Source organism: Molothrus aeneus, chromosome 31, assembly GCF_037042795.1.
Source record: "Molothrus aeneus isolate 106 chromosome 31, BPBGC_Maene_1.0, whole genome shotgun sequence".
In the NCBI taxonomy this organism is placed as follows: Eukaryota; Metazoa; Chordata; class Aves; order Passeriformes; family Icteridae; genus Molothrus; species Molothrus aeneus.
Window position 1 is genome coordinate 2,383,933 of NC_089676.1, and position 27,348 is coordinate 2,411,280.

The following is a 27,348-nucleotide window of genomic DNA, read 5'->3' on the forward strand; positions in this document are numbered from 1 at the left end:
TAGCAGCCCCCGCCCCAGGGGCCTGTAAATAAAAGCTGCTGCGGTATTTTCCTCGCTGTCTCCGGGATAATTTTTATTTACCGGGGGGGTTTTAGGGTGCGGAACCCCCCTGAGGGGAGTGAGGCCGGATCCGCCATCTTGGACCCTGGCGCTGCCCTCAGGCCGCCATCTTGGATCCGGGCACGGGCCATGAGGCCTCGCGGCCGCCGAGCCCCGCGCGCTGCGGCCCCGCCGGGCATTGGTGGGCAGTGCCCGGTGTCCCCAGAGCCGGGATCTCCTCCCCGGAGCCACCGCGGCCTCGCAGAGGCGCCACGTGCGGGGGAACCGGGCCGGAGCTGCGCCCGGGGCGGGTACGGCGGCTGGGAGGGGACAAAAATCCCCGGCGCGCCGGGGGAGAAGTCGCGCGCCGCCACCGCGCGCCGCCGGTGGTACCCGGATGTTCAGGCTCGGGGACCCATTAAAGGCGCCCCGCGGGGAAGCTCGGCGCGTTCACATTGGTGCAGCGGGACGTCAATCATTGCTGAGACACCCAGTGAAAGCTGTCAGGTGGGATAAGAGCGGGTTGCAGGGATTCCATTGGTGAGATGTTGTGCCAGTCTCCGTGCCGCACCAATTGGCGTCGCGGCTGGGGTCGGGAGGCGGGGCGGGCGCGGCGGCGGCGGCGGCCAATCAGCGGCATTGTTTGTGGTGGTGCCGGTTGCGCTCGGCGGTGGCCGCGTCTGCTCCGCCCGCCCGGCCCGGGACCCCCGGGACCGCCCGGGACCCGCCGGGAACCGCCGGGACCCACCGTGAACCGCCGGGAACCACCGGGAACCGCCGGGAACCCGCCGAGACCCCCGAGCCAGGTGAGGCCCGCGGGGGCGGCGGGGCCGGGCCCGGCGGGGGCGGGGCAGGGCCTGTCTCGGGGTGGGGGGGGCGAGAACAGGGGCTGAGGGGGATTTTGGGGGGCTCAGGGCGGATTTTGGCGGCCTGAGAGTGGATTTTGAGGGGCTGAGGGCGGATTTTGGGGGGCTGAGGGCAGCAGGCAGAGCCCGAGGGGTTGGGCGGCGGCGGAGGTCGGGTTTGGGGGAGCAGAGCTCGGATTTGGGGGAGCAGCGCTCAGGGATTTTGGGGAGCAAAGCTGAGGGATTTTAGGGAGCAGAGCTCAGATGTGGGGGAGCAAAACTGAGGGATTTTGGGGAGCAGAACTCAGAGATTTTGGGGGGGTAGAGCTCGGATTTGGGGAGCAGAGCCCAGGGATTTGGGAGTGCGGAGCTCAGGGATTTTAGTGAGCAGAGCTCAGATTTTGGGAAGCAGAGCTGAGGGATTTTGGGGGTAATGCTCAGGGATTTTGGGGAGCAGAGCTGAGGGATTTTGGGGGGCAGAACCCAGGTTTGGGGAGCAGCGCTCAGGGATTTTGGGGGAGCAGAGCCCCGATTTGGGGGAGCAGAGCCGAGGGATTTTGGGGCTCAGCCCGGGAGGTTTGGGGGCGCGCCGGGGAATCCCCCGGGAAATCCGGGGTGTTCCCGATGGGATTTAGGGGGGCGGATGCCGGGAACCCCCTGGATCGCCCCCCCTCGAGCCCCCCTTTGTTTCCTCCGCTCCTTGCGGGATTCGGGAGCGGCTCCCGGTTCCTTTCCGCGCCGTTTCCCGGCCTCATCCCGGATTTCCTCCCCGCGGGATTCTCCCTCTTTTCCTGCCGCCCCCCCCTCACTTCCCGGTGCTGCTTCCCCTGCTCGGAGGCAGCGGGGAAACTTTGCCATCCCTGCAGGAGCCTCCGGCGCCTTCCCCTGCCCGGCTTTGGGGTGGGATCGGGATGGAAACGCCGCACTGGGGGGGTGGGAGGGGGCACGGCCCCTTCCTCACCCCTTTTTGGGAAGCTGGATCCCCTCCCAGCAGCAGATCCGAGAGGATTTCTCCTCCCGGCGATGAGGATTTCTGCTCCCGAGGAGAATCCTTGCCCACATTCCCAAAATTGAGGCGTTTGGGCGCTTTCTCCTCCCTTTGGAGCCTGGAGAAGGGATCTGTGATGGCGGGGGGAGGGGGTGGTTTGCCGGGAACAGAGGAGGAGGAGGAGATTTGGGAATCTGGGAGCAGGGAGGAAGAGCCGGGATCGATTGGCTTTTCCCGAGCATTTCTGATTTTTTTTTTTTTTTTTTTTTTTTAATTTTAACATCCATTTGATTTTTTTTTTTTTTTTGGAGCTTCCTCGGCCGCTGCCGGGCGGGAGGAGGAGGAGGAGGAGGACGAGGAAGGGGGAGCACGGGAATGGGAGCAGCCTCCTCCTGGCAGGAGTGTGGGAGGATTTGACTCCTGTTCCTCGGTGCTCCCGGGTGGGGGCTGGGGCTGATGGCACAGGCAGCCGCGCTTTTAGGGCGATTTCAGGCGTTTTAAGGACTGGGGGTGCCCGCCCTGAGAGACCCTGGCACGCGCCAGGATTTGGGACATCCCCCAGATCTGTGTGGTGTTGGGGTGAAATGGAGTTTCCACAGGGAAATCCCTGCTGGGAATCCAGGCTCGAGCTGGGATTTGTCACCTGGGTGGTGTTGGAGCTGCTGGGATCCATCCCAGGGCTCCGTGGTGGTTCCAGTGCTCTGATCCTCTGGGATCTCAGTGCCACCTTCCCCTGGCACCTTTCCTGGTCACGAGGCTGGCACTGCCTCCATCCATCTTCCATCTCTGCTTGGAGCACGTGCCAGGGTTTGGGACATCTGCACAGGGATTTTGGGGGAGCAGAGCTCAGATTTGGGGGAGCAGAGCTCAGATTTGGGGGAGCAGAGCTCAGGGATGCTCATGCTGAGGTTGCTGTTGGGGTGAAATGGAGTTTCCACAGGGAGTCCCTGCTGGGAATCCAGGGTTGGGCTGGGATTTGGTGGTGTTGGAGCTGCTGGGATCCATCCCAGGGCTCCATGGCGGTGCCACTGCTCTGATCCTTTGGGATCTGGGTGCCACCTTCCCCTGGCACCATTCCTGGCGCTGCCTCCATCCCTTTTCCATCTGTGCTCAGAGCATCCCCCCGGAGCAGGGCGGCTCCCGGGCTCCCCTCGGGTGCTGCTGGCGCAGGGGAGGGCAGCAATTCCTGCCTGGCAGGATTTATTATTTATCCCACTCAGGATGTTCTTGGGAGCACCTTCCCCTCCAGTGCCATCTCCCAAGGGGGTTGGGATCCACGCTCAGGACAGGAATTTCCCAGATTCCTTCCAATCTTCAGCTTTTCCCTGATTATTTCCCAGGTCATTGACAGTTTTCCATGCTTGGCTCTTCCATCTCCAATGGCAAAAATGCTCCTTGGTCCATCAGAGTTCCTGGTGGAAAATTGTGGGTTTGGCTTTCACCTGGATCTGGGAATTCTTCCCCACAAATGACTGGGGTTGTGTTTGCCGTGGGTTTTGTTGGTGTTTTAGGGTCTTTTCCAGGTTTTTAGGGATATCTGTGGGTTTGGGGTTCACATGGATCTGGGAATTCTGCTCTGTACAGCCATGGATGGCTGGGGTTGTGTTTGCCGTGGGTTTTGTTGGTGCTTTGGGATTTTTTTGAGATTTTTAGGGATATCTGTGGGTTTGGGGTTCACGTGGATCCTGGAATTCCTCCCCATGGATGGCTGGGGTTGTGTTTGCCGTGGGTTTTGTCGCTGTTTTAGGGTCTTTTCCAGGTTCTTAGGGAAATTCTGTGTTTTGTAGCATTTAGGGATGCTCTCATGGCTGGGATGGGATGTGTTGGGATGCACCCTCATTTCTCTGCAGGAATTTCTTCCCAACATCCCACCCCAATCTCCCCTTTCCCAGCTCCAGGCCGTTCCCCCTTTTCCTGCCACTCCACGTCCTTGTCCCACATCCCTCAGAGCCTCTTTGGCTGCTGGGGATGCTCCACGCTCTCCCTGGGCCTTCCCTTTTCCAGGCTGGGCAATCCCAGCTCTCTCCTCCTTCAGCAGGACACGGGGAATGTTCAAGGATGTCCCAGCCCGTTCCCATCAGGAGCTGCCCTGTTGTGTCTGGGGCTCCTTCCATCCCCAAATCCGCCCCCATCCCGCTGCTTTGGGGATTTTGGGCACCTCAGCGCTCACTCAGAGCTGGGGGAGCTCATCCTGATCTGAGGGAAGTGGGTCAGGAAGAGGCTGCAGTGCTGAGCTTGGTTCTTTTTTTATTTTTCTTTTTTATTTTTCTTTTTATTTTTTTATTTTCCCCTTTTTTATTTTCCTCCTTTTTTATTTTCCCCCTTTTCTATTTTCCCCATTTCTATTTTCCCCTTTTCTATTTTCCCCTTTTCTATTTTCCCCTTTTCTATTTTCCCCTTTTTTATTTTCCCCCTTTTTTATTTTCCCCCTTTTTTATTTTCCCCCTTTTTTATTTTCCCCCTTTTTTATTTTCCCCCTTTTTTATTTTCCCCCTTTTTTATTTTCCCCCTTTTTTATTTTCCCCCTTTTTATTTTCCCCCTTTTTAATTTTCCCCTTTTTTATTTTCCTTTCTTTTTATTATTTTTCTTTATTTTTCTTTTTCTTTTTTCTTTTTATCTTTTTATTATTTTTCTTTTTTTTCTTTTTATTTTTTAAAATTTTTTTCTTAATTTTTATTTTAATTTTTTATGCTTCTTTTTAAATTTTATTATCATTATTATTATTTTTCTTTATTTTAATTTTTCTTGATTTATTTTTCCTTTTTCTTCCCCTGGTTTTCCCATGAGTGCAGCCCTTCCCAGCACTGGCAGGTTCAGGATGGGCTGGGGCAAGGGGATCACTCCCCCCTCCAGACCCCGGGGTTGCCTCCCTGCCCCTCGGACGTGGAATTTGGGATGGTGGCATCTGGAAAATCCCTGAACTCCCTCTGAAGAGCAGCCCCAGCCTCTGGAATCCGCAGGGTGTTGGGAGCGGCGCTTCCAAACCTAAAATTAGCCCCGGGTTTGATTTCCAGGGATGCTCCTCACGGCCATGGGGTCCCATCCCCGCTCCAGAGACTCCACCCCGTGAGCTCTGAGCGTGGATTTTGGGGCTGAATCCTGGAATTGCCCCATTTTGGAAGCCCTGGGGGCGGAGGCGATGGGAGGAGTTGGATTTCTGTGGGTTTTCCATGCCTGGGGTGTTTTTCCCAGTAAAATTCGGGCTTCATTTTCATGGAGTCCCAGAAGATGGACGCATGAACCCTGGGGTTTTTTGGGATGAGACTGAGCCAAAGCCTGTGGGAAGAGGAGGCTGCTCCTTGTCATCCATCCCAGCACCCATTTTTGGTTTCCCAGTCAGCTGCGAGCAAGAAATTGCCCAAAATCCACCTGAAACTCCCCAAACTGCAGGTGTGCTCCCCAAATCCTGGCTTTTAGGGAGGGCCTGGCTGCAAAACCTGCCTGGGCTGTTTCCCCCAGGGGATTTTAAGGTCGAGGCTCCAGGGATTGGCCCTTGGCTGAAGGAAGGATTGGGAATTTCAGCTGCTCCCGGTTCCAGCTCACCTCAAGGATGAGAGGTGCAGGTGGGGGAGCTCCTCCATGTCCATGAGGAATTCCCCAGCTCCTCAAACACATCCCTGTGCTGCCTCCACACTGAGGGAAAAGGCAGCAACCAGAGGGACACAGAATTCCAGGGAATTCCAGAATGATCCCATGGTTCTCCTTCAGTAACTCCAAACTTGCTGTTTGGGGAAAAAAAAAAAAATAAAAATCCCGAACTTGGATTTTCCTCTTTCTTAAATCCTGGATTCCAGTTAAATCTTGGAGCCTTGAGAAATCCCAACACCTCCTTGTGCCATGGGGGCATTCCCATGGCTGGGTGTTTGTTCCTTCCAAGGAATGGTCTCAATGGAAGGTTGATGGAATTCCAGAACCCAAAATTTGCTGGTTTTAGCTGGAATTGCTGGGCTTGGGAGGTTGGAGCTGCTGGATGTGGGTGGGGATGGCTCTGGTGTCCTTTGGGATGGGAATCCTGAATTCCCAGCAGGCCAGGGACACGTTCTGGAGGGGTTGGGATGATTCCATGGGGATGGGATCGTGGATTCCTGCTTTTCCATGGAATGGCCTCAAGGGAAGATTGAGGAATCCCAGAACCCAAAATTTGCTGGTTTTAGCTGGAATTGCTGGGCTTGGGAAGTTGGAGCTGCTGAATTCCCATCAGGCAAAGGAGAGGTTAACCCAGCTGGGGTTGGGATGAATCCGTGGGAATGGGATCGTGGGTTCCTGCTTTTCCAAGGAATGGCCTCAATGAAGGTTGAGGGAATCCCAGAACCCAACGCTCACTGGTTTTACTGGGAAGTTGGAGCTGCTGGATGTGGGTGGGGATGGCTCTGCTGGTGTCCTTTGGGATGGGAATCCTGAATTCCCAGCAGGCAGAGGACACGTTCTGGAGGGGTTGGGATGAAGCCACGGGAATGGGATCATGGATTCCCACCTTCCCCTGGTCGGATCCTGGCAATCCTTGGGTTGTGCTGAGGTTGTGGTGGAAGCTCCTTGAGCGAGGCCTTCCCTGGAGATCAGGATTCCCACTGGATGCCAGAATTGGGGAAGAATCTTCCATTTCCCTGCTTAATCACCCTCCAGTTTTTGCAGAATCTCTTGCTGAGTACACAGTGTTGGCCTGAGGCCGGATCAGGATCACAGATCCTGTCTGTGTTTAGTTTAGGAGGAGAGGGAATTGGATCCAGGGATTCTCTGTTTTGAGGGAGATGCATCAGTGGGGAAGAAGATCCGGGGATCCTTTGGATTTGGGATGAAAGGAGCTCTGGTCAGATTCCTCAAAGACCTTTTGAGGAAACAGAAGCTCCCAGGGAATGGATCCACAGGGAAAAAACCCCAAATCCAATGAAATGATGTTTGAGTGCTTCCTTTGCCCATCCTGGCTGGGAGGATCCATTGGGGATCCATTGGGAATCCATTGGGAGCAGTGGGATGGGAGGGATTTTATCCCTTCCCAAATCCCCACCCAGCAAAAACAGGGATGGAAGGGCCTGAGGAAAAGGGGGAGGATGGAAACAGCCTGGAATGGTCCTGAAAAACCAGGGAATGGAGAAATAAAGGAATTTGCTGCTCTCCTGTGCCCTCTGCGTTTTCCATGGACACAGCCTGGAATAAATCATCCCCGGGCCCATCCCACCCCCTCATTAGCTGATAAATCCATGGAAACGAGCATGCAATTAAAGCTAATTAATCCTTTCCCCCTTTGGAAACCAAATTGTTCCATTTTATCCAAGAAAGGCAAACTGGGGGTTCCAGTGCTGGAATGCTGTGGAATTCCCAGACTCCCACACCTCAGGGGTGGAACCAAGCCGTGGATGTTGGGGATTATGGGATTATCGGGGTGTTTTGGGGGAATCTGAGCCCTTCCATCTGCTCCAAGCCCTGTCCAGCCTGGCCTTGAGCATTTCCAGGGATGGGGCAGCCTCAGAATCCCGGGATAATCTGTGCCAGGGCCTCCCCACCCTCACAGGGAGGGCTGGAAGGAGGATAGGGATATTCCTGTGGCTAAGGAATCCCAAATATCCAGGCTCAATCCTCCGTGTTTTGGTTCAAAACTGTGTTTTCCATTCCCTGGGATTCTCCATCCCTGGGATTCTCCCATCTCCTGGGTTCTCCATGCGGTGAATGCTCCAAGCTCTCATTAATTCCTTAACGAGGCCCCAGATCTGTCCCCATCCTCTTCCCTCTGCTCCCCCCTCGGGACACCCTCAGCCCTGGGGACCCAGAGTGGGCTTTGGGCGCCTCTGGAATTGGGCTCAGCTGGATCAGGAGGTTTGGGACAGCTGAAATCCCTCTGGATGCTCCTTCTGCAGGGCCAAACCCCACAGGTGGCGTCTCCCAGCCCTTGGCATCTTCAGGGAATCTTCCCAGGGAATCCTCAGGGATCTTCCCCTGCTCCCTGTGACCTTTGATGGGACCCTTTGGCATCTTCCTCACATCCCTCAGCATCTCCTCCTGCCCCTTCCCTTGGTGTCTTTTTTGGGATTTCGGCGTCTTCGTTGACATCCCTTGGTGTCTTCTTGGTTGTTCCTTGGATCTTGCACATCCCTGGGCAACTTCCGTGGGATCCCTGGGCACATTCCCTGGGCACATTCCCTGGGCACATTCCCTGGGCACATTCCGGGATCCCTGGGCGCATTCTGGGATCCCTGGGCACATTCCCTGGGCACATTCCAGGATCCCTGGGCACATTCCCTGGGTGCATTCCCTGTGATCCCTGGGCACATTTCCTGGGATCCCTGGGCACATTCCCTGGGCACATTCCGGGATCCCTGGGCACATTCCCTGGGTGCATTCCCTGGGATCCCTGGGCACGTTCCCTGGGATCCCTGGGCACATTTCCTGGGATCCCTGGGCACATTCCATGGGCACATTCCATGGGATCCCTGGGCACACTCCCTGGGCACATTCCCTGGGCACATTCTGGGTTCCCTGGGCACATTTCCTGGGATCCCTGGGCACATTCTGGGATCCCTGGGCACATTCTGGGATCCCTGGGCGCATTCCCTGGGATCCCTGGGCACATTCCCTGGGCACATTCCCTGGGATCTCTCGGGACCCTCTCCCTGCCCTGGGCTCGGCGATCCCGAGGCTGCTTCGACCTCGGGCCGCGGTTTTTTTGGCAATGGGAGGGGCGGCTCCCGGCGGCGCCGAGGCTCCTTTTTGGGAGGGAAAGGGTTAAAATTCCAGGGGAGGGAAGGAGCTTCCATGAATGAAGACAAAGTTTGGCGGGGGGCCAGCAGCGGGGGGAGGGGGAGCGGGGAGGGGGCGGCCGCGCCAGCGCCGAAACCCCAGGAAAAATTAAACCCCCACCCCCCCAAAAAAAAATCCGGAGCCAGTTCCATGTCGGGAAGTGCCAAACCGGTCACGACCGGAATTTTTATCTTTTCTTCTTTTCTTTTTTTTTTTTTTTTAATTTTTTTTTCATTCAATTTTTTTTTTTTTTTAATTCCCTTTTTTTTTTTTTTTTTTTCCCCTCTCCCTTCTCTTTTTCCCTGCCCCGCGAGGCATCATGGGAAAAAGTCAGCATCCCCCCTTTTCTTTTGTTTAATAAAACAGAACGCGCATGATTGGCAGGGAAGGGCCCGCTCGGAGCGCGGCTCCGGCTCCGGCTGCGGCTGCGGCTCCGCGGGCGATGGAGCGCGGGGCCCTGCCCGGCCCCGGCCGCCTCCTGCCCCTTCCCGCTCCGCTCCCCGCTCCGCTCCTCCCTCGCTTTCTCGGCAACTCGAGGCAGCGGGAATATTGGACCTGTAAGTATCCCTCAGACCGTGCCGGGGGTTTGTCGGGCAATTCGCACCGGACAAAAGGGTTCCTTAAGGTGCTTTTCCGCTTTTTTTAAAATTTTTTTTAATTTTTGGGGTTTTTTTTGTGGTTTTATTTTGTGTCTGGAGGAGGGAGTGTTTTAAGGAGAAAAGGAGCGCTGGCGCTGGGATTTGCTGTCGGAGCGGATCCGTGATTCCCTTCTCCCTTCCCTCCCCCCTTTCCCCACCATCGCTATTCCCCTGGAATTCTCCAATCCCACCCTCCCCGCCGCCCGCTGGACAGGGGCTGACAAAAATACCGGCAACAACAATGCCTCGCATCCCTGTCACGCCCTCCCCTTCCCCTGGTGATTGATTTCATTATCGATTGGGCCGTTCATCGGTGATCGATGGCCCCGCCGAGCCGGAGCGGCCGCACAAAGGCAGCGCCCGCAGTCGAGGAAATCGGGAAGCGTTATATAAGGGAGCCTGGGAAGTCTGCGTCATCCCGGATGGGGAGGGGGCCGGGGCCCGGCGCTGCCTCCTCCCCCCCACCTTCCATCCCATCACTTTTTATTGCATTTTCTTTTTCCCGGCTGGCTTTTCCCAAAATGGGCCGGCCCAGCCAGATGCTTTGGAATTTTTATCTCTCTCTAAGACTTTGAGGAGTTTTTGGGTCTTCCCCCCTCTCCCCCCACCCATTTCAGGGCATAAAGCAGTTTCTGGAATTCCTGCTCTCCTCCCACATCCCAAAAATCCTGGGCTGGGATGAGGTGTGAGGCCCGTGGTGCTGGGCCCGGCCCTGGCATTCCCTGCTCCCGAGAAGTGGAGTTGGACAAGAACACAAACTTAGGAGGGAAGGGAAGCACTTTTGGGGAGGGAGGATTTTCCTCCTTTCCTACTTTTCCTGCTTCCCATTGTTAGTTTTGTACTTGACCTGGGGGTGCAGAATCTGAGGACATCCCGAGCTGGGGGTGGTGACCTGGAATCTGAGAGATCCAGGGTCTGAGAGACCCGGAACTGGGGGGATCCCCAGGGTCTGGGAGATCCAGAATCCGAGAGATCCCGGGTCTGGGAGATTTGGAATTGGGGGGGATCCAGGGTCTGGGAGATTTGGAATTGGGGGGGATCCAGGGTCTGGGAGATTTGGAATTGGGGGGGATCCAGGGTCTGGGAGATTTGGAATTGGGGGGGATCCAGGGTCTGGGAGATCTGGAATTGGTGGTGGAATCCAGGGTCTGGGAGATTTGGAATCTGGGAGATCCAGAATCCAGGAGATCCAGGGGCTGGGACATATGGAATTGGGGGAATCCAGGGTCTGGAAGATCCAGAATCGGGGGGATCCAGGCTCTGGCACTGGTGTGTGGGAGCAGGGACCGGTGTCCCCGTGCTGGGCTCCAGGAGCGGGAGCAGCAGAACTCCTGGAGCAGTTTGCTCTGCAGGAATTCCCACTCTGCCACATCCCAGTGCCCGCTCCCATCCCTTCCCAAATCTTCCCTCGTGTTCCCATTCCCTCCCGGGAGCAGCCGCGTCCCTGCGGCTTCTGGGATGGCTCTGGGGCCGTTCTTAGGGCTTCTCTGCCGTCGCTTTAATCCCGGTGCTCCTCCTGCTCCGGAGAAAATCTCCGTGAGCCGCCCTCATCCTCCCTTACCTGCCTCGGGATTCCTGCCCGGGGATTCCTGGAGCCAGCGCGGTTTTTGTTCAGCCTTGGAGGAAGGAGCCTTTTCCCCTTCCCGGATCCCGCTCCCGGCCGCCGAGCCCTTCAATCCCAATTACCTTTTTAGGTGATTCTCCTTTTCCTGGCGTTCCTTGGGAATGCTGGCCCTGGGAGCCAGCCATTTTGTGTTCATTTTGTGTTCCTCCGTGCCGGAACGCGGTGGTTTTTTTTTTTTGGTTTTTTTTTGTTTTTTTTTTACAACGACGTCGGGATGTGCCGAGCCCAGATGGAATCGGAGCCGCCTCGTGCCGGGAAGCCCCCGGAGCGGGATTGTGGCCGGATGGCTCCGGATGAGCAGCCAGCCCTGTGCATTTCCCACGGGATCAGCGGGGATTGACGCCAGATCCTGGGATTTAGGGGGGTTCGGGCAGTGGGAGCGTGCCCAGGTGAGCTGCAGGGCTTGGATCTCGCCAATTCCCGCTCCCTGATCCCGGGAAAACGGGACTTTAATGGGATTTGGATGGGTTTTATTCCATCAGCCTCGGATCTGAGTGGTGTCTGGGTTTGGAGTGACTGGAATGGTGCTGGAGCCTCATGGAGCACCTTGGCTCTGGGCATGGGTTTGGATTCTGGGTCTCTCCTGGGATTAATCCCAGCCCCAAATGGACTTTGAGGGATGCTCTGGGTCCCCGAGGCTGCCTCTGCCTGGCCATACCCGAGCTTCCCAAGGGGCAGAGCAGGGGCTGGGCTGGTTTATCCCTGATTTCCCATCCTTGCTCCCTCGGATCCCAGGGATCCACCTCGGCTCCTCTGGGGCTGCCAGCAGCTCCATTCAGCAGAATTCCGGTCCTGGTGGAAAGGGGTTGGGAAACTGGAAGATGCTGGGGGGGCACTGGGGGCATGTGGATCCCTCGTGGTGGATCAGGGATTGTTCCTGGTGGATCAAGGATTGTTCCTGGTGGATCAGGGATCACTCCTGGTGCTGGATCAGGAATTGTTCCTGGTGGATCAGGGATCCCTCGTGGCAGACCAGGGATCACTCCTGGTGGATCAAGGATCGTTCCTGGTGGATCAAGGATCGTTCCTGGTGGATCAAGGATTGTTCCTGGCAGATCAGGGACCATTCCTGGTGCTGGATCAGGAATTACAACCCCTCCATGAGCTCTGGAGGGTCTGAGGCTGGAAACTGGGGCTGGAAGACCAACATGGAGATTGACCCAATGGAAAACCCTCCAAGGAGGCTGGGAAGGAGCTGGGACCTGCCTGGATAAACTCTGGCTGGAATTAACTCCTGGTGCTGCCAAGTCTTGGTTCTGGATTCCATCGGGTAAATCCCAGGATATTTTCATCTCTCCCTGGATATTCCCACTTCTTCCTGGAATATTCCTTCTTTTGGCCCAGCTCGCTCGTTCCAGCCTTTCAAATCCTCCCACTGAGGAATTTTTTTTTTTTTTTTTTTTTTTTTTTTTTTTTTTTTTTTGTTGTTGTTGTTGGATATTTTCCCCTGTGGGCACCGCATCCAATACCCATGGAAAAGGGGGTGCTGCTTTGTTTGTCTGCACCAAACCCGTCCTGCCGGGCCCCGCGGAGCGGGAGGAACGTGCCGAGGAGCGCGTGGTGCCGCGGCAGGGACGGGATCCCCACGGAGAGCTGGCAATCACCAGCAGGCCGTGTCCAGCACCCTGGGATTCCTGGAAAGCCTCCCCAGGTCGGTCCAGCCCGCCCTGCTCATCCCACTCCTGCGGCTTCTGGAATCTTGGCTCTCAGGGATAACCCCGGTCCGGAGGCGCACCGTGGATTTAGCTCCTGTTTTCCATGAGTTTTGCCACCATTTGGGAATTTGTTTCCAGTGAGGAGGATATTTTAGATGGAAGCTGAAGGGAGAGGCTGAGGCTGTTCCCTGGGATGTGCCGGAGCCCCGGCGGCTGTGCCCAAGGGCGGCGGGGCCGGATGATCCGGTTTGGGATGTGCCGAGACCGGAGCGGGGCCAGCGCGGAGCCTCCCGGAGCCTGTCCGACCTCCAGACGATTCCCGGGATTGGAATCATTCCTGCTCTTTGCTGTGGATTTCTGCGTGGAATCAGGAGCTCTGCCCTGGTTTTCCCAGCGCTCTGGAAATTCCCAGTGGATCCTCCCCTTCCCCCTCCAGCCAAAGGGCCCCATTCAATACCGAATCCAAAGCCTAATTTCATTTTTATTGGATCTGGCTGAGCCTGGAGAACCTCTGGAGTGGATTAAATGGTGGTGGGCCCCATTCCTGGTAACGGCCCTTTGGATTTGTTTGGAATGCCAGAGGGGAGGGCATTGTGAGACCACCTTGGTGATGGAGCAGGGGCTGGGGGGGATCTCTGCAATTCCTGCAGGATCCTGGAAGGGACAAGCAGGAAGTTGGAGCAGGAGATCCTGGCTCTCCCTGCTGGATCCCAGCTCCGTGCTCAGCTCAGCTGTCCGTGGCGAGCTCCTATCCTGTGGGATGTTGCTCCTGGGCACCTCTCCCTCCTCCTCCTCCTCCTCCTGCTGCTGCTGTCTCCTTGCCGGGAGCAGCCCTGGGCCCGTTCCTGGCGCGCTCCCAGCGGCTCCAGCCGCAGCGCTGGGCGCGGCTCCCAGTGCTCCCGGGGTGTCTGGAACATCCCCGCTCCCCCCGGGGTCACTCCTGCGGGACGGGGGCGGGAGCGGCTCCCGCGGCCTGTCCCGGCTTGCCGGGCTAAATTTGGGAGACGTGCGGAGCGACGGGATGAGCAGGTAGGGAAGAGCCCTCGGTGCTCCTCAGAGGCTCTGTCCGGCTTTTTTTGGGATCGTATTTGGGATTTCCGTGGGTTTTCCTGCTGCCCTCCCCTGCTCCCGCTGTCTCCAGTGGGAGCTGGACTCGTGTGCCGATGTGCGGATGCGTCACTCCAGGGATTTGTACCCGAGCCAGAGCCTCCTCCTGGCAGGGCTTTGGGAGGGTTTGTCCCGGGAATGACTCGGAGCCGGGTCCTGGCAGGTGTGGAGCAGCTCCAGGTGCTCCACGGGACACTTTCTGTTCCCTGCAGAGCAAGGAATTCCTGTGTTCCCCAGCCAGCCACATGGAATTCCCAGCGATTCCCCAGGTGTTTGTCCTGATTCCCCAGGTGTTTGTCCTGGTCCCCAGCCCTGCTCCTCAGGGAAAGGCCTCGCCCAGCTGCTTTGCAGGTGGAGCTCCCCTGGCTCTTTGTTGTCGGAGCTGGTTCCTTATCAGCCTGGGAGCGGGATTGGGATGGGGTTGGGATGGGCTCCAGGCTTGGGATGGGGTTGGGATGGGCTCCTGCCTGTTTTCCAGAGGGCATTCCTGCACCTGGAGAGGTGGGAGGGCGGAGATGGACCTGCCCGAGCCTCCATCCCGGAGCTGCCGAGCATTCCTGCCTGGAAAAGCGCACGGTGGGGATTTCCTGGTGTTCCAGGGGGTTCATCCCAGCTCCCCTTCCTTGCTGAGCTGCATCCATGGGGTTTAATCCCAAAGGAAGGATGGTGCTGCTGTTCTCAGGGACTTCAGGGCCTTTCAGAGGGGGATACTCCTGACCTGGATGGGGGCTGGAGAGGTTGGAGCTCCATGAGGAGACTGGAGCTCTCCAAGGCGTTGGAGCTCTGTGGGATTGGAGATCTGTGAGGCTGGAGCTCTCCAAAGCGTTGGAGCTCCATGAGGAGCTTGGAGCTCTGTAGGATTGGAGCTCTCCAAAGGTTGGAGCTCTGTGGGATTGGAGCTCTCCAAGGGGTTGGAGCTCCATGAGGAGATCAGAGCTCTCCAAGAGGTCAGAGCTCTGTGAGGAGATTGGAGCTCTCTTAGAGGTTGGAGCTCTGTGGGGAGATTGGAGCTCTCCACGAGGTCAGAGCTCTGTGGGATTGGAGCTCCCCAAAGCATTGGAGCTCCATGAGATCAGAGCTCTCCAAGAGGTTGGAGCTCTGTGAGATTGGAGCTCTCCAAGGCACCTTAAGGTTCTGTGAGATTGGAGCTCCATGAGGAGATCAGAGCTCTCCAAGAGGTCAGAGCTCCATGAGGAGATCAGAGCTCCCTGGGGAAGCCAAGCTGAGCTCGGGGGAGGTCCTGGGGGGATTCACTGGGATCCTTGGCACTGACATGTCCCTGTCCCTGTCCCTCAGGATGGACCGCATGACGGAGGACGCGCTGCGCCTGAACCTGCTCAAGCGGAGCCTGGAGCCGGCGGAGGAGCGTGAGGACGTCCTGGCCAAGAGGCTGAAGATGGAGGGACACGAGGCCATGGAGAGGCTGAAGATGCTGGCACTGCTCAAGCGCAAGGACCTGGCGGGGCTGGAGGTGCCCCACGAGCTCCCGGTGAAGCCGGACGGGATCAAGGGCTACGAGGAGAAGCTCAACGGGAGCCTGAGGCCCCACGGGGACGGGCGGAGCGCGGCCCGGCCGGGCAAGGAGAACATCAACGACGAGCCTGTGGATATGAGCGCCAGGAGGAGGTGGGTGCTGGGAATCCTGGGGTGGGAGGAGCTGGGTTGGGAACGAAATGGGATTTGAGGGGTCCTGGAGAGCCCGTTCTGGTGACACCGAGAGCTGGGAATGGTGGGATGAGGGGGAATGGCTTCCCACGGACAGAGGGCAGGTGGGATGTGAAGGTGGCACAGCTTATCCAGAGATTTGTGGATTTCTCATCCCTGGAAGTGTCTGAGGCCAGGCTGGACGAGGCTTGGAGCAGCCTGGGATGGTGGGAGGTGTCCCTGGAGGGTCCTGCTGAGTGTGGAGCTGCATCCTCAGCGGGATTCCTTGGATATTGTGCAATGTGAGGGTTCCCAGCGGGGCACCAGCATCGCACACGGACACTTGGATCAGGAAATCAGCCCTGGGAAGAGCTGGGAATGCTCCACTCGGAGTTGAGAAGTGAGACTGGGAATGTCTCATTTTCCTGGATTTTCCTTGGGAATGTGCTCCGCCTCTCCTCACCTCTGCCTGCCTCCCTCGCCCTGGCTCCTCCTCCAGTGATTCTGTTGGAATTCTGCTCTTCCCTGGACAAAGGAAATCCAACAATTTGTGATTCCTCATGGATGGATCTGTTTTCCCTCTTGGATTTGGACTCTGGCTCTGCCCTTGTTCCCCTGGTGGAATGTCCGTCATGCAGCCTGGATGTATCGGGATGCTCCTGCAAAATAATCCCCAGGAGCTGCAGGAAGGACAGCCCCGATCCAGGGAAGTGCCACCCAGATGTGCCAGCCCAGTTTGGAACTCCTGGCACGCAGCCTGCTTTGCCTGGACGGGCTCCCACTGCCTCCTTCTCCTTGGGATGCTCTGGAATTTCTCTGCTGCAGCAGGGACAGCTCCGTGCCCTGGTGCTTTGGAATATCCGCAAAAACAGCTGGAACGTTTGGGAGGCAATCCCAGCTCTGAGCATCTCCCCAGCCTCGGAGCAGCCAAACCTGGGAGCTGGGATCTGGCTCTGGGGTCCCTCCTGGGTGTTCAGAGCTCAGAGTTTGGGATGGGATATTCCATGGTCTCCCCTCACTGCAGGGACCTTCCAGGGAGCTGGAATTACCTCCATGCTGGATTATCCCACAGTTTTCCAAGGAGCAGAAATGAAATCCAGGGTCTCAAAGGGCTTTTCTTGGACTCTCCCTTCCCGGGATGATCCTGGGATGATCCTGCCTGGATCCTGCTGGATTCCACCACTGATTTTTTGGTTTATTTCTTTTCCCTGCTGCTCCTTTGGTTTCCCGATCCCATCATGGATCAGTTGGATATTCATGCAGGTTTTCCTTTATGGAATGAGCTTTTCCAATAGATTTGGGTTGGGGTAGGCTTGGAGTGGTGCTGTTCATGTGGGGGGAGCTCAGCCCCTTCTCCACCACAGTGAGGACGAGCAATTCCAGGCTGGAGAATCCCTGCCATTCCCTCCCATCCCAGCACCAGGACACGCTCCTGGTTCCCACCTGATTCCCAGGTGGGATTTGCACCCCTGCAGAGGGAGGGAGTGCATTTGAGGGAGTCCTTCCCTCTTGGTATCCATGGGAGCCGCACCGCTCCGGGTCTGTACTGGAACGAGGGCGATCCTGCTCTCAGAATCCCACACTGCTGGCTCGGTGGGGCTCCCAAATCCCCAATTCCTGCCTCACTGGGGTTCCTCTCCCCCTGCAGTGACCAGGACCGGGGCAGGTTGACCCCGTCCCCGGACATCATCGTCCTGTCGGACAACGAGGCCTCCAGCCCCCGCTCCAGCTCCCGCATGGAGGAGCGGCTCAAGGCGGCCAACCTGGAGATGTTCAAGGTGAGGGAACGGGGATTCCATCCTGGGAAAGGCACAGCATGGGGGGATGAAGCCTTTGAGGAGGGATGAATTTGAGGAGGGATGAAGCATTTGGGGAAGGATGAAGCATTTGGGATGGGATGAAGCATTTGGGGTGTTGGGGAGGGATGAAGCATTTGGGGCATGGGGGGGGATGAAGCATTTGGGGAGGGATGAAGCATTTGGGCATTTGGGATGGGATGAAGCATTTGGGGTGTTGGGGAGGCATGGAGCATTTGGGGTGTTGGGGAGGGATGAAGCATTTGGGATGGGATGAAGCATTTGGGGTGTTGAGGGGGGATGAAGCATTTGGGGTGTTGGGGAGGGATGAAGCATTTGGGGAGGGATGAAGCATTTGGGGCACTGGGGAGGGATGAAGCATTTGGGGTGTTGAGGAAGGATGAAGCATTTGGGGCATTGGGGAGGGATGAAGCATTTGGGGTGTTGAGGAAGGATGAAGCATTTGGGGCATTGGGGAGGGATGAAGCATTTGGGGTGTTGAGGAAGGATGAAGCATTTGGGGAAGGATGAAGCATTTGGGATGGGATGAAGCATTTGGGGCATTGGGGAGGGAAGAAGCATTTGGGGAGGGATGAAGTACTGGGGCATTGGGGAGGGATGAAGCATTTGAGGATGGATGAAGCATTTGGGGAGGGATGAAGCGTTTGGGGCACTGGGGAGGGACGAAGCATTTGGGACATTTCTCAGCCAGTTCCATGTGCAGCTCCCCTGTTCTCACACCTGTGGCCCAAATTCCTGCTTGGATTCAGCTTCCCCTCTCCCTTGCTGACATCCTGCTCGGTTTCTGGGGTTTTCCAGGGGAAGAGCCTGGAGGAGAGGCAGCAGCTGATCAAGCAGCTCCGGGACGAGCTGCGGCTGGAGGAGGCCCGGCTGGTGCTCCTCAAGAAGCTGCGGCAGAGCCAACTCCAGAAGGAAAACGTGGTGCAGAAGGTGAGGGGTGGGGATGGGAGGGATGACGGCAAGGGGTGCACACAGAGCCCCCACTCCACCTGTGGGACTCCCTAAATCCCCTCCTGGGAAGACAAATCCTGTCCTTGGTGCCCCCCCAGACCCCCGTTGTCCAGAACGCCGCGTCCATCGTGCAGCCGTCCCCCGCCCACGTGGGACAGCAGGGCCTGTCCAAGATCCCCTCCCGGCCCGGAGCTCAGGGGGTGGAGCCGCAGAATTTAAGGACATTACAGGTGAGAATTCCCAGGTTTTTCCTGGAAAATGCTGATTTTGGTGGGTGCACACAGAGGTGAGGGGCTTTTTCCCTCAATTCCCGGTGCTTGGGGTTGGATTTGGGTTTGTCAGGAATTAAGACTCAGTGATCCTTGTGGAGATGGATATTCCATGATCCTCTGAATGTCCAATGTCCCAGCTGGAGTGGGATGAGGATGGTGGGAATTCTCCAAGGCCTGCAGCCTCCCTGCTGCTCCCAAAGGAGAAATGTTTGCTCCATGGATTTCTGCTGCTCTCCTTGACCATGGAGCAATCCCAGCCTCCCACAGGAAACAGAGATGTGCCAGCTTGAGCTGGGGAAAAGGTCCACAATCCTCAAAATCCAGGAGAATTTGGGGGAAAATGAGGGATTTGAGGCATTAGAGATTAACTGTGATTCCGCATAAGCAGGAATTCCGTGCATCAGGGAATCAACGCTCCAAGCTTCCCTCATTTTTCTACCATTTCATTACCGAGCTCTGGGGGGGTTCTTGGGGTTGTCCCGAGCCGGTTGCTGGGATTTAACCCCAGATTCCCCGCAGGGCCACAGCGTGATCCGCTCGGCCGCCAGCTCAGCCCTGCCCCACATGTTGATGTCCCAGCGCGTCATCGCCCCCAGCCCCGCCCAGCTCCAGGGCCAGCGCGGGCCCCAGAAACCCGGCCTGGTCCGCAGCTCCACGCCCGGGATGAGCCCTGCCATCAACTACCAGCCGGTGGGTGGCTGGTTGGGGCACTGGTTTGGGCTGGTTTGGGCTGGTTTGGGCTGCTTGGGCCTGGTTTGAACTGGCTGGGCACTGGTTTGGACTACCTGGACACTGCCCGGGCTACCTGGGCACTGGTTTGGGTTGCTTTTCATTGGTTTGGACTGGTTTGCACCGGGTTGGGCTGCTTGGGCTCTGGTTTGGACTACCTGGGCACTGGTTTGGGCTGCATGGGCACTGGTTGGTACCGGTTTGCACTCAGCTTTTACCGGTTTGTACCGGTTTTGGCAGTAGTTGGGGCTGGTTGAGCACTGGTTTGGGCACTGGTTTGTACCAGTTTGCACCAGTCTGAGCCACAAGGCCACACCTGCTCCACAATTCCCGGGACTCCCCAGCCCTTGTGCCCCACTGATCCCAAATCTCCACCTGATCCCAAATTCCTGCCCTGATCCCAAATCCTCACCCTGATCCCAAATCCCTACTGTGATCCCAAATCTTCACCCTGATCCCGAATCCCTACTGTGATCCCAAATCCCCACCCGATCCGAAATTCCTCCCTGATCCCGAATTCCCCCTGCAATCCCAAATCCCCACCTGACCCCAAATCCCGCCCTGCTCCCAAATCCCCACCTGACCCCAAACCTCCTTGGCAGCAATCGGGCTCCTCGGTGCCGTGCCAGCGCTCGTCCTCCTCCGCCATCTACATGAACCTCACATCCCAAATTTGCGCCCTGATCCCAAATCCCCGCCGTGATCTCAAATCCCCACCCAGATCCCAAACCCCCACCCAATCCCAAATCCCCCCTGTGTCCCCAAATCCCCACCATGACCCCAAACCTCCTCGGCAGCAATCGGGCTCCTCGGTGCCGTGCCAGCGCTCGTCCTCCTCCGCCATCTACATGAACCTCGCGTCGCACATGCAGCCGGGCTCGGTGGCCCGCGTGTCCTCCCCTCTCCCCAGCCCCAGCGCTCTCTCGGACGCCGCCAACTCCCAGGCCGCGGCCAAGCTGGCGCTGCGCAAGCAGCTGGAGAAGACGCTGCTGGAGATCCCTCCCCCGAAACCGCCGGCGCCGCTCCTGCACTTCCTGCCCAGCGCCGCCAACAGCGAGTTCATCTACATGGTGGGGCTGGAGGAGGTGGTGCAGAGCGTCATCGACAGCCAAGGTGATCCAGGGCACGTCCCAAAGGGGATTCCGGGGCGTTCAGCCCGCGGTCTGGGGAGTTCCGGGGTGAAACCGTGGCGTTCGGGGCTTTGGGGGTGCTTGGAAGGGTCGTAGGAGGAGGTGGTGGGGATTTGGGGGGAAGTTGAAGGTTTGGGGTGGGTTTGAAGGTTTTCAAGGGGTTTTTGCAGGGTTTCAGATTGAATTTGTGGGATTTTAGATGAGTTTTTTAGGATTTTGGATGATTCGCGGGATTTCGGCCGATCCGCGGGATTTTGGCCAAAATTTTCGGTATTTCGGCCAAAAATTTCAGTATTTCCATGCAGTTTTTTATGGTTTCTGCCAGGATTTTCAGGATTTTAGCCCAAAATATTGTGTTCTGCCTGGGTGCAGGATTTTTGGCCCATTCGCAGGATTTCAGCCAGAAATTTCACTATTCCCACCCAGTTTTTTGCAATTTCAGTCAGGATTTTCAGTCTTTCAGCCCAAAACGTTGGTTTCTGGCTGGGTGCATGATTTTTAGCCAATTCTCAGGGTTTTGGCCAATTTGCATGATTTCAGCCAAAACTTTCACTATTCCCGCCCAGTTTTTTGTGATTTCAGTCAGGATTTTCAGTCTTTCAGCCCAAAACGTTGCGTTCTGGCTGGGTGCAGGATCTTTGGCCAGTTCTGGCTGGGTGCAGGATTTTTGGCCAGTTCTGGCTGAGTGCAGGATTTTTGGCCGATTCGCAAGATTTCAGCCAAAACTTCCACTATTCCCGCCTAGTTTTTTGGTGATTTCAGTCGAGATTTTCAGGATTTTCGCCCGAAACGTTGCGTTCTGTGCGGGTGCTGAGTTCGGGGCGTGTTTCAGGGAAGAGCGCCCCGGCGGTGCCGCGCGTGGAGCCGTTCGTGTGCGCGCAGTGCCGCACGGACTTCACGCCGCACTGGAAGCAGGAGAAGGGCGGGCGGATCCTGTGCGAGCAGTGCCAGACCTCCAACCAGAAGAAGGCGCTCAAGGCCGAGCACACGAATCGCCTCAAGAACGCCTTCGTCAAGGCCCTGCAGCAGGAGCAGGTGGGGGTTGCTGGCAATGCCCCTTTCCAGTGGCTCATCCCATCCCAAAGCATCCCAGAGCATCCCAAACCACCCTGTCCCATCCCATTCCGATATCCCCATCCCATTGTTCCCATTGATCTCGCCCCATTGTTCCCATCCCATTGTTCCCACTGATCTCATCCCATTGATCCCATTGATCTCACCCCATTGATCCCATTGATCTCACCCCATTGTTCCCATTGATCCCATCCCATTGATCCCATTGATCTCACCTCATTGTTCCCATCCCATTGATCCCCTTGATTCTATCCCATTGTTCCCAGTGATCCCATCACATTGATCCCATTGATCTCACCTCATTGTTCCCATCCCATTGATCCCATTGATTCCATCCCATTGTTCCCAGTGATCCCATCACAATGATCCCATTGATCTCACCTCATTGTTCCCATCCCATTGATCCGATTGATTCCATCCCATTGTTCCCAGTGATCCCATCCCATTGTTCCCATTGATCCCACCCCAATGATCCCATCCCATAGATCTCATTGAACCCATCCCATTGATCCCACCCCACTGATCCCATCCTTCTGTTCCCATTGATCCCCTCCTACTCATCCCATCCCAGCCAGGCTGGCATTCCAGAAGAATTGAGCGGGATGGCATTACCATGGGAGCTGAGCAGGATGGCATTGCCATGGGGATTGAATGGGCTGGCATTCCCGAGGGGATGGCATTGCCAAGAAGAGCAGGATGGCATTGCCATGGGGCATTGAGCAGGGTGGCATTCCCAAGGCATTGAAATGGGGTGGCAATCCCGAGGGGTGGCATTCCCGAGGGTGGCATTCCCGTGGCTGTCTGTCCCACGTCTGTCTGTCTGTCTGTCTGTCCCCAGGAGATCGAGCAGCGGCTGCAGCAGCAGGCTGCCCTGTCCCCCACGGCCGCGCCCGCCGTGCCCAGCGTGGGCAAACAGGACGGGATCCTGCGGCACCACACGCTCCGGCAGGTGGGACAGCGGGAATGGGACCCGGGGCGTGGGATCGGGGCATCGGGGGGTCATGGGGTGGGGTCATGGGGTGGGATCGTGGGAGGGGATTGTGGGATAATGGGGTGATGGGATCATGGGATGGGATTGTTGGATAATGGGGTGATGGGATCATGGGATGGGATCGTGGGATGGGATCGTGGGATAATGGGGTGATGGGATCATGGGATGGGATCATGGGATAATGGGATGGGACCATGGGATAATGGGATGGGTTCCTGGGACGGATCATGGGATGGGACCGTGGGATAATGGGATGGGACCATGGGATGGTGTCATGGGATAATGGGATGGGGTGGGACAAGATGGGATGGGATCATGGGATGGGATGGGATCATTGGGATGGGATGGGACCATGGGGATGGGACAGGACGTGCCCATCAGGATGGGTGCAGTGGGCACCCTTTGCCCCCGTCCCCACAATCCCAACCCCGTGTCCCTGGGGTTCCAGGCCCCGCAGCCCCAGAGCAGCCTCCAGCGCGGGATCCCCACCTCCGCCCGCTCCATGCTCTCCAACTTCGCCCAGGCCCCGCAGCTCTCCGTGGCCGGGGGGCTCCTGGGAATGCCAGGTACGGTGGGAACGGGCGGGCATGGGGGGGGATCAGCAGTGTGGGACAGCTCAGGCCATGCCCGCTGGCTTTCGGAGCAGAATTTGGGAATTCGCACCCTGTGCCAGCCCCATCCTGGCCCTTCCTGCCTCGTGGGGTTTTGGGGTGACTGTGGGATCTGTGGGTCTGGAAAGTCTGTGGGGACTGTGGGATCCATGGGCTCTGTGGGATCTGTGGGGTACATGGGATCTTTGGGATCCCTGGTATCCATGTGGTGCTGGAGGACCCATGCTGTCTGTGGGGTCTGTAGGATCTCTGGGATCTCTGGGATCTCTGGGGTCCCTGGTATCGGCGCGGTGTCGAGGACCCGTGCTGTGGGATCCGTGGGCTCTGTGGGCTCTGTTGGGTATGTGGGATGTTTGGGGTCCCTGGGCTTTGTGGGATCTGTGGGATCCATGGGGTCTCTGGGATATTTGGGGTCCCTGGTATCCATGCGGTGCCTGAGACCCGTGCTGTCTGTGGGATCTGTGGGATCCATGGGCTCTGTGAGATATTTGGGGTCTCTGGGATCTATGGGGTCTCTGTGGGATCCCTGGCATCCACACCCGTGCTGTCTGTGGGATCCATGGGCTCTGTGGGGGTCTCTGGGGTCCCTGGGCTCTGTGGGATCCATGGGCTCTGTGGGCTCTGTGGGATAGTTGGGGTCTCTGGGATACTTGGGGTCCCTGGGATCTATGGGGTCTCTGTGGGGTCCCTGGTATCCACACGGTGCCACAGACCCGTGCTGTCTGTGGGATCCGTGGGCTCTGTGGGATCTGTGGGATCCGTGGGCTCTGTGGGGTCTCTGGGGCGATCCCTGGGCTCTGTGGGCTCTGTGGGATCCATGGGCTCTGTGGTTCTGTGGGGTCTCTGGGGCGGTCCCTGGGCTCTGGGGGGTCTCTGGGGCGGTCCCTGGGCTCTGTGGGCTCTCTGGGGCGGTCCCTGGGCTCTGTGGGATCCATGGGCTCTGTGGGGTCTCTGGGGTGGTTCCTGTTCTCTGTGGGATCCATGGGCTCTGTGGGCTCTCTGGGCTGGTCCCTGGGCTCTGTGGGGTCCCTGGGCTCTGGGGCGGTCCCTGGGCTCTGGGGGGTCTCTGGGGCGGTCCCTGGGCTCTGTGGGCTCTGTGGGGTCTCTGGGGTGGTTCCTGTTCTCTGTGGGATCCATGGGCTCTGTGGGCTCTGGGGCGGTCCCTGGGCTCTGTGGTTCTGTGGGGTCTCTGGGGCGGTCCCTGGGCTCTGTGGGATCCCTGGGCTCTGTGGGGTCTCTGGGGCGGTCCCTGGGCTCTGTGGGCTCTCTGGGGCGGTCCCTGGGCTCTGTGGGATCCGGGGCAGTTTTGGGGTCGCTGCCATCCCCCCCGCGTGCCGTCCCCAGGGGTGAACATCGCCTACCTGAACGCCGGCATCGGGGGCCACAAAGCGTCGAGCCTGGCGGACCGGCAGCGGGAATACCTGCTGGATATGATCCCGCCCCGCTCCATATCCCAGTCCATCAGCGGGCAGAAATAGCCCCGGGATTTCCCCTGCAGCCCCTCCCGGGCCGGGCCGGGCGCCGCCGCTCCCGGGGAGAAGAGACCGCGAGAACCCCAGAGAAACAAACAGAAAAAACGTGGGAAAAAACACCACAAAAAACAAAAAAACAAAACAAAACAGCGAAACAGACAAAACAAACATTTCAAACGGCGACCGCCCCCGACCCCAGCCCGAAATTCCTTCGGTTTTCCAGGCCGGGAGTGGCTCCGGCCCCGCCGCTCGTTTTGTAACGCCGCCGCTTCCCCCTTGTGTTGTGGGTTGTTTTTTGCCCCTTTTTTCCTTATTTTTGCCCCCCTCCCTTCGCTCCATGGATGGTTAAAGCTTTTTTCTCCCTTTTTCCAGAGACTTTGGCAAGGGCACCTTCCCCAGTTCCCCGGGGGGGAGATTTTGGGGGCAGCCTGTGCTGATTCCGGGGGGATTGAGGGGATGCTCTGATCCCGGGGGAGGGGGACAAATCCCTGTTGGATCTGATCCCAGGGGTGTCACCTCCCCCTGGCCATGCTCCTGGGGTGTCACCTCCCCCTGGCCATGCTCCTGGGGTGTCACCTCCCCCTGGCCCCAATCCTGGGGTGTCACCTCCCCCTGGCCCCAATCCTGGGCTGTCACCTCCCCGCAGGACCCCGAGCCCTGGGCTCCAGCCCCAATCCCGATGTCCCCAGGGGTGACAGACGCTGCCACACCCACCCCAGGAACCCCTCGGGGGTCCCTCAGTGTCCCCAGGGACCCCTCCAGGTGCCCCCCCCACCCCCGGGGGTGTCCCCTCTGTGTCCCCACGTTGGGGACGCGGCGGCTCCGGAGCGGACGGCGCGGCCAGGGCGGGTGAGTGTCCCCAGAGCTGTCCCCAGAGCTGTCCCCACGTGTGTCCCCAACCCCTGCATGCTCCAGAGCCGCTCTCACCCCTCCCTGTCCCCTCTGTCACCCGGGGGTGGCGCCGGGGTCTCCAATGTGTCCCCCCAGGGACAGCAGAGGGGGCGGGGGGGTCCCTCTGTGCCACCCCGGGGTCCCTCTGTGCCACCCCAGGGTCCCTCTGTGCCACCCCGGGGTCCCTCTGTGCCACCCCGGGGTCCCTCTGTGCCACCCCAGGGTCCCTCTGTGCCACCCCAGGGTCCCTCTGTGCCACCCCGGGGTCCCTCTGTGCCACCCTGGGGTCCCTCTGTGCCACCCCAGGGCCCCTCTGTGCCACCCCGGGGTCCCTCTGTGCCACCCCAGGGTCCCTCTGTGCCACCCCGGGGTCCCTCTGTGCCACCCGGGGGTGACAGCGGTGGCACCGATGGTGGGGAGGGGTCTCTGCTGTCCCCTCTGTCCCCAGGGGTGGGCACTGGGGGGGTCCCGGTGTCCCCTGGGGGTGTCAGGACGACCCAAAGTGAGAAAATGAGCCGCGAGAAAAATCTCGATTTGCACTTCAGCCTTGCCAGCCTTCCCCTCCCGCTCCCTCCCCGGTTTTTCATGGTTTTGGTGAATTTTGGTCACAATTTCCCCTTTTTCCCTCACTCTGAGCCTTTCCTGCTCCTCTCGTGCAATTCCCCCAATTGGGGGGGGGGGGGTCCCCAATTCCTCCCCAGCCCTAAAGGGGGAGAGACCCCGACCCCAAAACCAGGGGGGACCCCCCCATAAATTTTAGGGGGGACCCCAACCCACCCTGAATGGGAGGAGGGGCCCCCCCTGTCCAGCCCCCTCCCCAAATTCAATGAGCACTTACCCCGGGGGGGGCTGGAGCCCCCAAAATCCCCCCCGGGACCCCCCAGAGGCAGAGGAAAAATGGGGTTTATGGGTTTATTCTGATTTTTGGGGGGGCTAATGGGGTTTTGTATTCAGAATTTTGGGGTGTTTTCATTGGCTTTGACCATTTCCAGCTGCTCCCCCCCACCCCCCTTTGCCCACCCCCATTTTCCCCTTTTCCCATTTTCCCCTTTTCCCATTTTCCCCTTTTCCCATTTTCCCCTTTTCCCATTTTCTCCTTTTCCCATTCCCTCCCCCAAAATCCTCCCCCCCCTTTTCTCACCCCGGGAGCACTTTGACAAATCGGGTTTTTTGGGGCTAAAACCTGAATTTTTGGGTTATTTTAGGGGTTTCTTTTACTTTTGGAAGGGGGGGGGGGGGTCACTCTCTCTCCACCCCCCCCCAGGGCTGAGTTTCAATGAGAAAAACGAATTTTAAAAACCCTAAAAAAAAAAAGGGATTTTCACCCATGAAATTGGTGAAAACCTGGACAAAAATCCCAAACCCAAGTGCAATAGTGGGGGGGGGGGGCCCGGGGGGCCGAACTCTTGGTGCTATAAATGAAATTTTGGGGGGGGGGACGGCCCTGTCACCCCCCCTGGGGGGGTCTCAGCCCCGGGGGCTGCGGGCAGTTCCCCCCCCCCCTAAAAAATGATCCTGGGCAGTTCCCACCCCCCAAAAACGACCCCAAATCCCTCCCGGGGGTCCTGGGCAGTTCCCACCCCCCAAAAATCGACCCCAAATCCCTCCCGGGGGTCCTGGGCAGTTCCCACCCCCCAAAAAACGACCCCAAATCCCTCCCGGGGGTCCTGGGCAGTTCCCACCCCCCAAAAATCGACCCCAAATCCCTCCCGGGGGTCCTGGGCAGTTCCCACCCCCCAAAAACGACCCCAAATCCCAAAAGTGATTCCCAGGACGGGGAAGGGGGGGAAGGTTCCCAACCCCAAAATGACCCCAAAACCTTTCCCGAGCTCCTGAGCAGTTCCCACCCCCCCCAAAAATGGACCCCCCCCAATCCCAAAAACGCCCCCAAGCCCCTCCTGGGATCCCAGGCAGTTCCCCCACCCCGATCCCGGAATTCCAGGGGGGAATTTGGATCCATGTCCAGCCCCCCCCTCCTCCTCCTCCTCCTCCCCCCCAGCATAGGTTTATCCCTATTTTTATTATTATTATTATTATAATTATTATTATTTTTGCTTGCCCCCCTTTTCCCCCCCTCCTGCTGCCCCCAGGGCTGTGATATCCCAGAAAATTCCCTTTTTTTATTCCCCCCCTTCCC

At 58.0% G+C, this 27,348-nt stretch overlaps 1 protein-coding gene across 2 annotated transcripts; it reads left to right on the plus strand.

Annotated features, from left to right (window-relative positions):
- Nucleotides 1-701: 701 nt before the first annotated feature.
- On the plus strand, nt 702-24,688 carry GATAD2B (GATA zinc finger domain containing 2B). Of its 2 annotated transcripts, none has more exons than XM_066568108.1 (11): nt 702-845; nt 14,926-15,255; nt 16,922-17,051; nt 17,889-18,020; nt 18,140-18,271; nt 18,833-19,003; nt 19,840-20,155; nt 21,005-21,207; nt 22,085-22,195; nt 22,686-22,803; nt 24,193-24,688. In XM_066568108.1, the coding sequence occupies exons 2-11, from the start codon at nt 14,927-14,929 to the stop codon at nt 24,324-24,326; spliced, it is 1,776 nt and encodes a 591-aa protein (XP_066424205.1). In that variant the 5' UTR covers nt 702-845; nt 14,926; the 3' UTR covers nt 24,327-24,688. The 2 variants fall into 2 exon arrangements, with proteins under 2 accessions (XP_066424205.1, XP_066424206.1); XM_066568109.1 differs by lacking the exon at nt 702-845 and adding an exon at nt 8,989-9,162.
- The last annotated feature ends 2,660 nt before the right edge of the window (nt 24,689-27,348 follow it).